Here is a 14,986-nt window from a genome sequence, read left to right as displayed (position 1 = left end):
CCAGGGTTTTTGTGAAACCAAGGAAGTCTTCAGAAGTACTTGATAGCGATAATTAATTTTTGTCATTTGTATTTTTTCACAAAAATCTGCATCATGGACGACCCTCCTGCAGGCTTTAGTTACAGTAGTTCTAAATAATCGGTTTCAGTAAACATTAAAATTAGTGTCTCTTCCTTTTTGCAGACCAACTGTGCAAGATCATCGGCAAGAAATAATTATAAAAAATGGGAGGCACCCTGTGATTGATGTACTACTGGGAGAACAGGATCAGTATGTTCCAAATACCACTAACCTTTCAGTAAGTAGTGAGATACTGTTTGAGCTTCAAAATCATTCAAGGGAAGGAATCTGGGATTTGCTTTTTGGCCAGAAAGTTAAAATAAATAATTTAATCATACCATTGTCTGCTTGGTTGTATTTCAGAGAGATATAGCTAGACATGACCACATCTGTTTTGTCCTTTTTCTGATATCTTGCAGTCAGATGCTGTCTTTACAACCTTGTTCAGTCTTAATGGCATAAAGAAAAGAAAGGTGATCTCAAAATGAAAGTTCTAAATGGTTATTTTTTAAAAACGAATAATCACAGGTTTTTTTAACAGCGTCATCAGAAGGAGTCTGCATTTTGTCATAACTATCTCAAATTTTTGAGTTTTTTAATATACAAAATAGCAACAAGTTAAGTGTCTGTGTAACGTGTTACAGGTTCAGTTTTCCAAATTAATTCTAAGATAGCTTGGGGGGGGGGGGGGGGCTAGGTATTTCTCTACTATGTTTTTTCCTTTCTTTCTGGAAGTATTAATTTCATACAGCCTTTCTTAATCTGACAAAGCAGACTTGGAGCTCTGACTCTTCACTATGTAGTATCAAGTACTCTGTAGACTGCAGATTAGTTGTAAGACGCCTTTCATATTAACATATGATAAAGATCCCCCCCTGCAAGGTGTGGCTTGCAGGCTGTATGTTACCCGTAAGTCTCCCTCTGGCTGTTGTTTATTGCAATAGAGAATGATGTTGAGAAGCAGTAAGACTATTTTTTGCTTGGTGTTGTTATCAATAGGTCAAAAAAAGGGGGGGGGGGGCTACTTCTTAACATTTTTCTGTGCAATATTACCTAAATTATATGACCTAAATTACCTAAAATTGCTATAAATATGCAATTACCATAGGTAGGAAACATTGCCATGTTTTATTTCATATATCTGTTTCTGATAAGTGTATTTTAGTTTGTTTCATTCTTCTTTCTTTTCTGAAAAACTAAAACCTGCCTTTTAAATTATATGTCCTTTTGACATTTTTTGTTAAATATTTACCTGTCTGTATCTTTTTTGAAATACTACATGTCTGTTCTTAAAGAATATGAAAGATATGCGTGCAACTTAACTCTGAATATGTAACTGCCTTTTCATAAAACAAATATAGAAAAGGTATGAAACAGATGACAGTGTGGAGCATTGCTGTGATAAACACCATTCAAATTTGTATGTATTTCTCAGGAAATATTTTTAAATGCTGTTCTATACTGAACAATGATACAGATATTGTGCAATACTTCAGGGAATGTTTTCAAAATTATTTGTCAACTCCAGACAAGCAACAGACGGCATTTAAAAAAGACTCAGCATTTCATTCAGTAATCATCATGCACTTTCCCCTGTTAGTCCCATTCTTATGTTGGCTTTCTAAATACTGAATATTAGAAAATCAAGTGATCAGGGTAGAATCACTCTTGCTCTACTGTTGGTTTGAGTTCTCTCTTTTTTGAGAGAGGTGGGTGGGAACCCAGTTTATTAAAATGCCTCTGGTTTTAAACTAATGTGTTTGAATCAGCAGGAAAATGCATCTCCTGTCATGTTTTCAGCTGAAATGTTGTCAAATATCTAACTTTAGGAAAAGCTTTCTTGCAGCGCCCTGAAAGAAACATCTTATTCTTCTGTTCCCCCTCTCCTCTCCAGATACTCATGGATTCTTTTAGTACTTTTAACTTCAGCCATAAATTCCAATAAGATGTTAGCTTATGGTTGCATGGAATTGTAAGGGCAGATGGGTTCTCTGGTCTGATGTTACAGCATATGTTCTTTCTGAAAGCTGGCTTTGCAAACCAGCCACCAGTCTCAAAACATGGTTGGAGGGACCCTGGAGGGATACCAAATACATGCAAGAAATTTGTGGATTTTAACAGATGAACTCATTCTGGTTTTAAGTATCTATAAATTCTGTTGTGTTGAGCCAAATGGTGGCCCTGACGAAGTTTTAGTAGAAGTATTGAAACTATACCTTGGAGACTAGAATGTTACGAATTCTGTTCCCGTATAGTCATATGCATTTTATTACATCCATCCTTTTATTCCTGATAATGGCATTTTCTGGGTTTTGACTTTATTGCAGCTTCCTTATGGATGGGGTTTTCTTCGCAAAATCTAAACAGCTTTTTACATATAATAAATATTGATTGGATGTATGTCCTGTATGATCTGGATTATGACATAAGTTGTTGACGCGGAAGTCACGGACACTGCGCACAATCAATATGATCAAGCAGATGCCACTTTATTGCCAAGATAGCTCGGTTTATGTGTTCATTCTAGTTACTGTTCACGCATAAGCAAATTAGAGATTGGTTAGCATGAGCTGTCCACGCGCCTAGTTACACCTAGTGATTGGTTATAACAACACTGTACACGCGCATAAACATAAGGCATAATTGGTTGTATTAACTAAAACATGCAAAACTTGTCTCAGTCTAATTGGTCAAGATAAGCTACGGAATTGAGGTTCTTTGTGCCAAGTTCCCTTTATCATGGAATGCGCACCTGTGTTCTTCTAATTGGCATCTTTCTTTTTTTGTCTTCTTGTTTATTCTGTTCAAGGCCTTCTAAAGGCGTCTGGAATGCTCTTACTACCGTTAGCGAAATATGTGTCCACTAGCAAAGCATCCTTGAAGTCTGCTGCCTACAAAACATCCTTGGCTCACAAATTGATCAATTCTATCGAGTCTGGATTGTTCACTGTGTGCCCATTACTTTCCAAGTATCCCACACATAAGTGACAGTTCTATCTGAATTTTATTTGCCTCCCTATTAACAGAATGAAAGCCTGATCAAAAAACGAACCTGTAAAGATCATGAGGTTTATTCTGTGGGGATTTTTTTGTTGTTGACACACTGCCTGATCAGTTCCAAGTTTCTTAAGTAGTGTGGCTAATGTTCATTATGCACAGCTTGTCCTTCCTTCCGTGCCCCTCCATGGGGCAATGGAATATGCTGACTTTTGGTTAGTTTGTCAATTGTTGGATTTCATTGTATGTTACCAGTAGAAAGGAAGAGTCTAGTTGTCGGAAGTCCTTGCACAGACTTGATTCAGGCTATGAAATTTCCTAGACTTGATTCAGGCTATGAAAAAGCTTTATAGATTCACTGATGAGTTTTAATTTTGTATTAGCAATTGTCTTGCACCAGAGGAAGACAGTTTTATTCTGGAGCCATAGACACGTAGCAGTACCGTAGGGAGTCTTACAGCTGAGATGAGCTCTTGCATCTGATTTCATTTTCCATAGGATTTCAGTGGTTAGATGCAGAAATTGGGTACAGTCTGCTCATAGTATCTTTGTTGCAGTCACATATTGCCAAACTCAGCAATGTCTTGATTTTTTGTAGCCAGTCTGTTTGAATGTGCCTATGTTGTACCAAGAAAAGCAATTATGAATGGGTATTAAATCTAGGTCAGGTCTTTGTCTGCCAGATCTTCTCCCATTTGGCAATGAGATCTCTTAACTGGAGAGGAATCCAGATCACAACCAAATTAGGATAGCAGTAGCTATGCTGAAAGAGTTTCTCCCTTTCTCCAGAGAAAATTGCACAGAAAATTCTTGGAATGCTTTCTTGGCTCCTTGATGGAGAAAGGGAAGTTTCCCCCTCACTCTGTCCTTTTTGCTCAAGAGTAATGGAAGTTGATTGTGATGATTCTCTCTCACCAGCCTGGAGAGGTCTTAGGAAGATTCCTCCATCTGAGACTTCATAGTATCTTGAAAAGTGAATGCGATGAACTCCAAGAATGAAGCAAGCTGTTCATCTAGAAACAGAATGTTTAATCCTGAGGACTTGTCCTATATCCCTCTAAGCACATACACACGCCAGACTTTATTACAAAAGCACCATGTGCAGGACAACATATTTGATCACTGTTTTATATTTCCAGGGAGATGGTGAAAGGGTCATGATAATAACTGGACCCAACATGGGAGGAAAGAGTTCCTATATAAAGCAAGTTGCATTGATCACAGTCATGGCACAGATTGGTTCTTACGTTCCTGCAGAGGAGTCAACAATTGGTGTTGTGGATGGTATTTTTACCAGGTAATCTTTCAAATCTTGCTGTATGTTTATAAAAACATTATTGTGGCGGAGGGTGTGTGTGTATATCAAAGTATAATTTCATTTTCATTTAAAACTTCAGAATTAGTAGTTGAAGTTTCCTTTTTCATTTTAAAGACATGCATTTGTTGTTAGGTTTTGATTCTGATTTTCTGGTAAGATATAGTAACTTGTTTTGGAATCTTTGAATCTTTAAAGGATAAGAATGTTAATGAGTCTGTCTTGATTAAGATCCAGATATCTAACTTCATCTGCCTGAATGGATATCTCAGCCAAATTTATTCTGCTGGGTGATAGCCAAATGATGTTTCCCTTAAAATGAATGCTGTCACCTCTAAAAATCATGTCACAGTTTCTGCTGTGCAGTGCAGTTGTGTGTAGTCACAATATTTGAGACAGAGAATTTGGGGCTGTGTATATTCTATGCTTGCTATCCTTCCTGTATTATAAGTCTTGAGCACACATTACTTGATGTCTTTTAAAGAATGAATAATGGCAGTTCATTTCACTCAGTCTCATTTTTAAGGTAGTGCTGAGTAATTTTTGAAGATTATCAGTACAGACAAAACTTTTGTATTTTATATTCTAATATTACCAAGAATTATTGAGGTGTTTTTTCCCCTTTTTCTTTAATCTATTTTTTAATCAGCAGAAGTTCTGTGTTACTGATGGTATTTGAGATAGATAATTATTTATGGTTACATGATTGTTGTGAAACTTATATCTGTGGTAGAATTATCTTTCCTGAAATTCTAGTTCTGTGATGGCAGCATGCATTTCAGAGTTGACTTTTAACAGAGAATCTGAAATGCTACTCATGTGGGATTGCTTCACCATATAAAGATGTTGTGTTCTTATGCCTCACTGTGTCATGACAAAACTGAATGAAACTGCACTTTGATGCACTTCAGTGCTAAGCAGTTGAACAAATTAGAAAACAATTTGTGGTATCTTTCCAAAATTAATTGGTGCTGAAAATCCAAAATGGTTAATGTTTTTCCCTATCCTGTGTTGAAAATAATTGACTGGTTGATTGGATGAGCATTTCTCGAGGGGACATGGAGGTACACAAGATCTGATTTACTTTACAGAAAAACATTACATTACTAACAATTTGAAGATTATTTTTGTCTTCCTCTGTGTTTTGTAGGTGAACTTAGAGTACTTTACTTGTGTTCACGCTGCCTTAATTTCTAACCATACACACATAACCCTGTTACTCTTAGGTTTAGTATCTGCTTTCCTCTACTTTTATTTGACTGTCATTGCAACACGATTATTTCTGCAGAAAAATTAAGAAACGTGACACGGTCACTGGGAGTGCAATTTTGTTTTGTGCCCACTAGAAAGTGAACAAATTGGGTTTAGTCCTCTATGGTGTGAGAACCTAGAAATTAGTATATCTAAGTTCCACCTGTTCCTGTTCCCCAGTTTATTTCTCAGATTCTGCTTAGCTTTTGTCTACATTATAGGTATTTTTCACATCTGTTCTGATAAAGTAGTGTGGTTGAAGGTAAAACTTACGCCTTAAGATTTCAAGCCAAGCAGACCTAGAGTGTGTTACTGGCTGTGAGATTTCAAACCATTTAATTTGGAGGCCAGTCAGATTCTAACACGGGATTTTTTTTTTTCGCCCCCTGTCTAAATTAGCCTTGAAAGCTCAGTTGGATATACCATTCTTCATTTAATGTGAAATGTGTCAAACACCAGATGAATATACTAAAGAATTACTTAATTACTTAAATTCTTGTCATTGCCCTGGCAATTAAGAGTAAGCTAATTGGTGCAATATCAATCAAAAAGAAGAAAATATATTACTGAGATAGAAATAGTCATGCATTAGCTAAAGCTTAACAGGAAGCAAAAATCCCTGAGTTTATGTATTGCATTCCTTCAGAAATCCAGGATGGTCGCTTCAATTTGTAAAGATTATCAGTGGAACTGCTTGTCTTTCCGTCTGTTTAAACTTCCATCTTCTGTGTGGTGTAAATTGAGGGAACTGATTGTACTGTTGGGACAGGCATTAGCCATTTGTGATGTACTTACTGGATATTAGATCTTGACCCAGTTGTAGCTTTCCTTCAAGTGCAAATGTTTAAGAGAATACTTGCATTATGATTTTGCTTCAGCCTGTGGAGTATGGGGGCTTTCCTTGCTCTACATATCCAAGTAACAACATCCATGCTCCCCAGGTAGGTGAGTTGTCAGTGCTCTCTTCTGTCCTGCTGTATTTGATTGTCCGTAGCACCAAAGTGGTCTTTACTGCCCAGTCTGGTCTTTGCCTAACTCCTGCTTCATTTTCACTTTCTCCAAATCATGAACATCACCCTCTGCAATGAGAAAAGGAGTAACTTACCAGATTCTGCAACTCAGAGGCTCAAGGTTTACAGAGACTGTCCAGGAAGTAGGCACCTCTATTTTGGTTTGGTTTGGTTTTTTGGGGTTGGGGTTTTTTTTGTTGGGATTTTTTCAGGTTTCTGGGAAAGGTCTTAAAGTATGTAAGTCTGTAAGGCCAGGTTAATGTGGTGTTATATTCAGGGTATTTCTTAGCCCTAGGAAGTTATCCTTGTAATAGATGTTAACAGCTGGTTGGAGGAGAGAAACAATAAGTTCAGCTGCCACATGGTATGTCCTACATTGTTTCTTTAATGCTCTGATTTCTAAAGCTTTGATTTCTAAAGCCTCTGCTTTTGCCAAGAACTCTCCTCTGGTAGGGAATGAGCTTGAAGAGATCAGAGATTTTCTCTTAACTTGCCCCCAGTTTTGCCCCCCCCCCCTTCTGTGTTTTGTTTTGGGGGTTGTTTTTGGTTTGGTTTGGTTTTGTTTTTTTAAATAGGATAACAGCTATGCAGACCTCCTTTCTGCACTGCCACCCCAGGCCACAAGTGTCTTGCTGGAAAATGCTTTTTTTGTTGATAACTTCGGTATTTTTTTTAATCTTTTAAAAACATTCCAAGGGAAGATGTCAGTTTCCAAGCTATTTTCATCACTGCCATGGTGTGTTGTTTTCTAGGTGCTGCTATTAGCATATTATCCCTGCTGTGAGGGGTGCTTTCCAGGCTGACTCTATGAGGAGTTCTGTGCATCAGGAGCACCAACAGTTCTGCTACTTGCTAAAATTTTTTGAATATTGGTGCTTTGTACTGCAGTCTTTTTTTTGTTTGTAGACTGCAGCTTCAAAGTGTGAATTTATATAGGTTTAAGGGATTAACATTCATCTAGGATTTGTATCTTGTGTTCTAAGTAGGGTTTCCATGGAAATTGAAAGGTTGCTACTATGGTTTTTCCTTTGGATATATTTATTATTTATGTATTATAGCTTCTCTAAATTGACTTTAAATACTGCATTATATTAAACATTTTTAAAGATGCAAAAGGAATTCTATTGCTTACAGGTACAGTGAAAATAGGAATGATTCATGTTCATTACTGGGTGTATAGACACAATACATTGCTAAGGCTAGTCCAAACATTTCAGAGTACTGTTGATAATTTCATCCTAAAGAGGGGGAAGGGGAGTGAATCTTCCACTGAATAATGCCCCTAAGCCCAGATGATACGCTGTTACAAGTCCGTAAATTGAAAACTTGAGGGGGGGAAGAGTAATTTCCTACAGTACCCTGCTTGTGTTATTCACTTCTTAAGGAAGTCTCTGAGTGCTCCTATGGACTCTCCCAAATCTCACCATTTCTTATGTGTGAAAACAACCTTGCTATTTCCATTGCTATGCTCTTTTCCTACTCCTGGGAAGGGGGTGCTAGGGGTTGTGAAACAAGTAAAAAGTTTGCTTTATTGTTAGGTGGCTCCAGCTCCATAACATCAGACTAAAAAGACACTAAATCATTCTCCATATTTCTGTATTTTTATTTAAAGGTATTTTTAGAATAGATTTCTATATTGTATTACTAAAGTGTTTGTATAAATTTCTCACTTGAAATTACATACTTACATTATTTTTTTTCATAAGTCAATGTATGTGTAAACCATTTTTGTACAAAAGAGTTACTACTTTTCAGACCCTATGGTATGACCATTATTTAAGGGATATCTATGTAATATGGAGGGAGTACACAATATTTTGAGGATGTTCTGCTGGTTGATATTTTCTTTTTTTTTTTTTTCCTTCTCCAATGAAGGATAATGTTTTCATGCAACCTTTGCTTAAGGAATTTAACTTAATCAGTACCATTATATTTAAGAATTATAGAAGAGCTTTGGAAAGGTCAGCACCCAATCTATGTTGACTTTTAATGGGATTTGAGTATTTAATTCTCTGATGTTTGAAAATTCCCATCCAAGTTTCTCCTTGCAGTACATGGGTTCAATTTTTGCTTTAAATTAACGTTCAGTTTGTGTTAGTTCTTCTAATGTAATTATTCAGACATTGAAATGAATATAATTTTACTCGGTGTGTTTGTGTAGAAAGACAAAGCAAGTGTGGACACGCACATACAGAGAAACTAATGAAAGAAATTCTGTTGACCTAATCATGCGTTCAGAAGTGGTGATGTTTAGCTGCTGAAGAAAGCTGACCTTTAAAGGGGTCCCACTTATGATCAATTATTGACATAATTTCTTACAGCTGGAAAACTTCAGCCTACTTCCTGTAGGTCCCCAGTAGCTCTTCATGAGGGTCAATTTTCAAAATTGAAAGAGAGAGAGAATGTTACAACAACTTGAAGGTAAAATATGTTCAAGGAAACAAGCTAATTAATAGTTCAAATTACCAAATGCCTTGTATTCAAGATTTTAAGAATCAATTTATTGAAATCACAAGCTACCATTAGAAAGAACTCCTACTAACTCTACGCGATGGTAGAGGGACAAAGAATTTCCTTCCTAGAGCACTTACCTGCCTGGCTTTCTCTTCTTGTGTTGAATAAAAGCTATTTCACTAATGTCAGTGATCAGACATAAGTATGCACAGTCACACTATGGTGACCTACATCTTCCAGTGAAGTTTTATACCATCAGCTAAATTGGGCATACTATTAAAAGTACAGCTTCTATTGTCTGAACTAATATGATGCACTGTGCTTTAATTGCATTTGAAAACTGCCTCTTGCAGGTTGTGCTGCATGCTTAAAGGTTGAAGGAATAAATAGAAGCATTGGTAACATGCATGTAGATTATCCTCTCATGCACTTTGTCTCTCTCAGAAGAGTTATCTTGCTGTTTACAGATTCTCAGCATGTCTTTAATCCTCATAATGGCAAAGAAATAGCGTTTGAATTGTCTAAGAAGGTATATTAAGAAAACAGAGGGGTGGAGAAGGTTGGCCATACAGGTTAACAGGTGGTAGTTGTAGGTTGCCTAGGTAAGCAGCAGTTTAATTCTTTTGCTTTATGCAGTTGCCTGCACTTCAAGGCAGTTGTCTTGGTATACTCTCTGTGCATCACATGATCTGTATGTATGTGTACAGAACTTTGTTGTACATTTTATCCTTGTAACAGATTATTTAAATGTATTTTTAACACGGAAGGCAGTCCTCTGAGTCTATAGTTAGGAGATACTTAGTTCAAATTCTACTATATATCTGCAAACGTGAAAACAGATGGTGGTTGCTCACCTTGGCTAGGGGGGGATGGTTTTGTTCTTCTAGCTTGTATGACATGTCTATATACAGGGTCTTTCAGATAGGCATGGCCACAAGTGGAATCCTGAATCTGTCTATTCCAGGGTTCAAGTTACATAGCTGTTTTGGTATTTTCTTGTCTGTTTTCCTTGTATAATGATTTTGAACATGTTGCTCATTCAACTAAAACTGGAGTGCAAAAATCTTCAGGCAGCTGATCCTTACAGGTCTGTTTGACATGACAAAGTTGCAGAGCTGTATAAATTAGGCCGTCTGACTTTAACCTGTTGCCATCATACAGTGACCTGATGCTTCTGACTGATTCAGCAGAAGCTGTGTCCTGCTGAGGTACTTGCACGAATCCCTGGCATGCACGTGGTCTGCTTGCATTCCCAGATGTGGAAACCAAAAGAGAGCATCAGGTTCAGGCTGTGCTTCTTGAAGGTGTCTTTGAAAGCAGTCTTCAGACCCCAGACCTCATTGCCCTTCATACATGGGAAACTGCTTTCAGCTTTTGTGATCTTTGGGTCTGTAAGGAGAGGGAGGAGGCAGAGGAAAGGAGAGGGTGTTTTCTACATAGGTCGAGAACTGCCAGCCTCACCCAACACTGAAATAATGAGGGAGTTTCATCCCCCTCGCCACTGGCCTTAGTTGGGTCGTTTTGTTTCAAGTCCAGCAGCCAAGACCCAGTTGCAGCCACATACGTTGCCAAGGAGTGGCGATTCTGAGTTGATCAATGGGTTCAGTAAAGGGAAGGAATTTTGATCGCTACAAGGGACAACAGTGCTACTGAGAGACTTGCCAACTGAAGATCACCTCCTACTATTGAAAATTGCATTTGAGGACCTACCAATGTGAGTATCAGCTGTGTCCCCACAGCTGTGGCATGTGGCGACATAGTTCACTCTACTCACCCCCTCACCTGCCCAGTCTTTCTAGAGTCTAGCAAAACATCCATGAACAGGCAGTATCTACCCATGCTTATCCCAGGTGTATGCATTACTCAGTTTGCCATACTCAGTTTTTATCCCAGTGGAGCCTGCTTTCTTGTGACAGAGCGGCACTCTGTCTTAGAGGCACCCCAGTAGTGCCCACCAGATAATCCTTCCTTCTCTGCTAAGAAACAGAACAGGTACAAGGAAAGCAAGCTCCGTCTTCCCAGTTCTTTGGACAAAGTGACCATGCATGTTTTCAACCGTTTGCACAACTCAGCCAGTCAACTTATATTATACATTCCAGTTTGAAGAAGAAGTGGCATTATTTATACATATGCCTGGCTTAACATCGGTGGCACTGGTGAGATTAAGTTTCTTTTTGTCAGTAGGAAGCAGTAGGAAGCTGCTTTAAAGGCCAAGATGTTTCATCACAGAGTCCCTCTAAGTGGGTAACTCGATGCTCTGCCAGCCGGTGGCTGTACTTCCCTTGCAGCCTGTCAGCGCTTGCTCTGCTGCTCCTCAGGTAGTGTCTTCAACTGATCCTAAAGCCTGCAAAGCCGAGATGTGGACCATTCCACTTAAATTTGTGAACATTGCACACACACATGGGAGAGAGCTTGATGTTATATTGAAAAAAGTATTTGAATGCCTGCTTGACTGATGTGACTGGCACTCCTCATTTCCATCATCCTGTGAGCAGAAGGACTCCTGTCAGTCACATGCAATTGAATCCGTGAAGATGGAAGAGCATTTACATATCCCAAAGTGGCATTTCTTGTATGAGTTACTATAGCCATCATGGATCTTCTCATCCATATTATTTCTCTGCCTTGATTGTTGTCACCTAAAAGAGAATGCATGGGCCAGAAAATAGGGGAAAGTTTGTGGCTGGGCCTCTGTAGGCTTATGCAAGAATGCAGGATGCATGGAGCCCTTGGCCCGTTTCCCGTAACACCTGCAAGGACTGCAGGTATCTCTGTTTCTGCAGGATTTGTGCGAGACATCTTTTCCCATTGGTGTACACTGCTTTTTTGGGGGGGGGTTTGTTTTCCTTGTGCCAGAAAGATCTCATATATTGTCAATGGCATGATCATCAGCTGAAGAGCACAAACTTGAGATGCAGAGGACTCAGGAGAGTGTACATAATACGGTCTTTCTGTCAAGTCCTCTTACTGTGCACAACAGAGCGTGGCTATTCCTCTGCTGAGGAGAAAAACCAAACTCAAGTCAGCTTCTGACCAGCATGTTGCTCTCCCATGCAGGAGCAAAGTCTTACATTTGATAGAATGTACCTCTAGGAACACCTGAAGTTGTTTTAAGGTCCCTAATGCTTACCTTGTTTTGGCATGGTCTAGAAGATAAAGGTAATCTGGAAAGAAATGCTGTTAAAGCTTAGAGGACAGTTTAGGGAAGAAGGATTTCTTCAAAGTAAACTAAAAAACCCAAGAAAACTCAGCCCTTATTAATCCGCGTTTCTTCAAAGGCTGTGCATCAAACATGTCATAATGCTTTCTTCTGTATGTTTTATTCAAAATGTCTGTCTGTCTGATCTCTGAATGGTGGAATTGACTTTCAAAAAGGTTGGGTCTTACAATAGATACATGAATGTTACCTCCCTAAATACTTTAACAGCTATTTCATTCTGACAACTTGACAAATTCATATTACTGTTTTGGTAAGAGTGTGTGGAACTGAAAGAAACTAGTAGACAAACCTCACTATTTCTCTCTAGGCGAACTGTTGGGTTTTTTTTAACTGGATAAAATGTACATATTTATGGCATCATTACAAATTTTAGTAAAATTAAAAGTCATGATGGAAAGCAAATACTGTGTTAACATCTGCAAACATTTGGGTAATCAACTTTGGATGCTTGTGTTTATTTTTTCTTTGCTTCACTGGAATGTCACCGTCATTAAAATTTGAAAGATATTTAAAATTGCATGATTTACTTTAACAGATTAAAATGTTCCAAGGCTTGTTAGGAATACATTTTATAAGAAATCTCGAGAAAATCAGAAAGCACAAGGAAGGATTGGTATGTCAAGCAGGAAAAAGAGAATGTTTCTATCAGAATGGAAATTGAGTGGAAGATGTTTTCCAAGTGCTTTTCACAATAAATTGAAATCTGAGGTAAATCACTTAAGAATAAAAACAAAATGGTGCTTTGTAAGTATTAATGGAAATGAATGTTCCATTGATCTAACTGCTCGTGGCGAAAAACTTTCCAGCTTTTTGTAACTAGGCAAATAATGTTGCACTTAATTTCATTCCAGTTTTACCAGTTGATATGTAGAAGGGAGCTGCACAGGAGCAGGACAGAGGGGGAAAATTTTTGTATTTAAAATAATAAATAAGTAACAAGCTCCATTATTTCAGAGCTTCACTGCAGAAAGGGTGCTATTTGCACAGCAGTAGGCAAATTAAAGTTGAAAAAGAGAGCAGTTTATGACCAGGGTGCAGCTTGTTACATGCTTTGCTACTTATGCCTTGCTCAGTTAACAGATAAGCTGTATCTGCAAAGAGACTGCCCAGGAACTCACTTGCTTGATACTGGTTTAGAAGTGTTCTTCATTAGAAGTCTCTTCACATAGTGATTTCACTAAACATGATAAAGAAATGGACATCCTCCATCCAAAGCTACTCTGTGTATTTAACCTTGATTGCTCAGGGGACAGCATGCTGATGACATTTTAAAATGGTTACTAGTCTGCCGGAAAGACTGGCAGAGCTTTTATGTCCTAAATGGGCCTGTTCCATCTTATTGGTAGTCCTTTATGAGTGGAATATGATGGTATTGCTTTTCACCCCTTGAGGAGTCTACACTGATTTTGGTTTGTAATAAATCATAAACAAAATACACTGTACTTGGAGTTATACATGAGAGATTACATCATGACTTTTTTTTTTTTTTTTTTTTTAAATCTACTGAAAAATCTTTCCCTGAAGTTACTGCATCATTACTACTTCAGGGTTTCTGTGCCTTTTTCAGAATTCTTGTGCTGGCCACAACCTCCAAAATTAGTCAGATCATTGGGCTGGACTGGCATAGGTTTTGTGCATTCACATACTTAGCAATAATAAGATGTCCTTTATGACAAACTCTTCAGTATTTTGCCAGAATAGCATATAGCCTCTCATTTTTCTATCACATGTGAACTCTGTTGTTCTTAACTCAAAAGACCAGTTACCAAACTAAAAAATTCCTTGCTTCCATTTATTGCTTTATTAAGCTTTATTGATTTCTTTGCGGCTTACAGGGTAGGATTATGAAGATTAGTTTTCCTGTCTGTCCCAGAAATATCAGTTAAATCACAAAACCTGGCATGAAGATTCAGTTAGCCAGCTTCTTCATACCTTCATCATAAAAATCTAGGCTATGAAATTCTAGTCTTGAGGTGACAGCAGTGTTTAGCAGGGCAGTCTGCAGGCGTCCTGTGTAATACAGAAATCACCAGGAGATTGAGTGCTGAATAGAAACTGTGGAGGAGTTTCTCTCAGCAGAGCAACTTGTCTGTACATTACCTGTTTTTGGCCAGAACTTTGGCTGATGCCTTGTTAGATTCCCCCCTCCCCCCCCCCCCCCCCCCAGTTATTTACACCCGAAAATAAATGTTTAAATTTAAGTCATTCAGGTTTTCCTTTGAAAAAAGCCTAGATTCTCTGAAATTGACTGTGCAGTTAGACTTTGAAAGATAAGGGTCAGAAAATTTAAAAGCAAATGTACTTTTTCACATCTTTGTTTATTTTATATATATATATATATGTAGTATATATATATACTGGTTTTGCTGTACACATTTAATTTATGTATTGTGCAGAACAGTAGGGAACCATTCATACAAAGCAATCCCAAGTGACTGGCAAGTCCATGTGAGAATTTTATATACTGATATGCTAAACGAGTATTGTTTGTATTGCTCTGGAAAGCAACAACAGTCAAACAAACAGAACTCGTTAGTTGTCAAGAACCCAGAAGTAATTTTCAGAAATGTTACTTCTTTTTGGCGCAGTAATTTGTTTCATTTTGTTCTTGCTTAATTGTATTTGTGTTTATTGCCAGAATAACAAAAATTACTTAAGCCTTTCATTTATGCTTCCAGT

The 14,986-nt window shown here is 37.9% G+C and overlaps 1 protein-coding gene across 1 annotated transcript in view; it reads left to right on the top strand.

Annotated features, from left to right (window-relative positions):
* The window catches only part of MSH3 (mutS homolog 3), a 118,941-nt gene that overhangs the window by 88,842 nt on the left and 15,113 nt on the right, over positions 1-14,986 (top strand). The window contains exons 19-20 of the mRNA XM_052776708.1: positions 184-298; positions 4,197-4,354. Of these exons, the coding sequence (XP_052632668.1) occupies positions 184-298; positions 4,197-4,354 (273 nt within the window). The remainder of the gene's footprint in view (positions 1-183; positions 299-4,196; positions 4,355-14,986) is intronic.

Source organism: Harpia harpyja, chromosome Z, assembly GCF_026419915.1.
Source record: "Harpia harpyja isolate bHarHar1 chromosome Z, bHarHar1 primary haplotype, whole genome shotgun sequence".
Lineage (NCBI taxonomy): Eukaryota > Metazoa > Chordata > Aves > Accipitriformes > Accipitridae > Harpia > Harpia harpyja.
The sequence above is the reverse complement of the archived record's forward strand: the minus strand, read 5'-3'. Positions and strand labels throughout refer to the sequence as shown.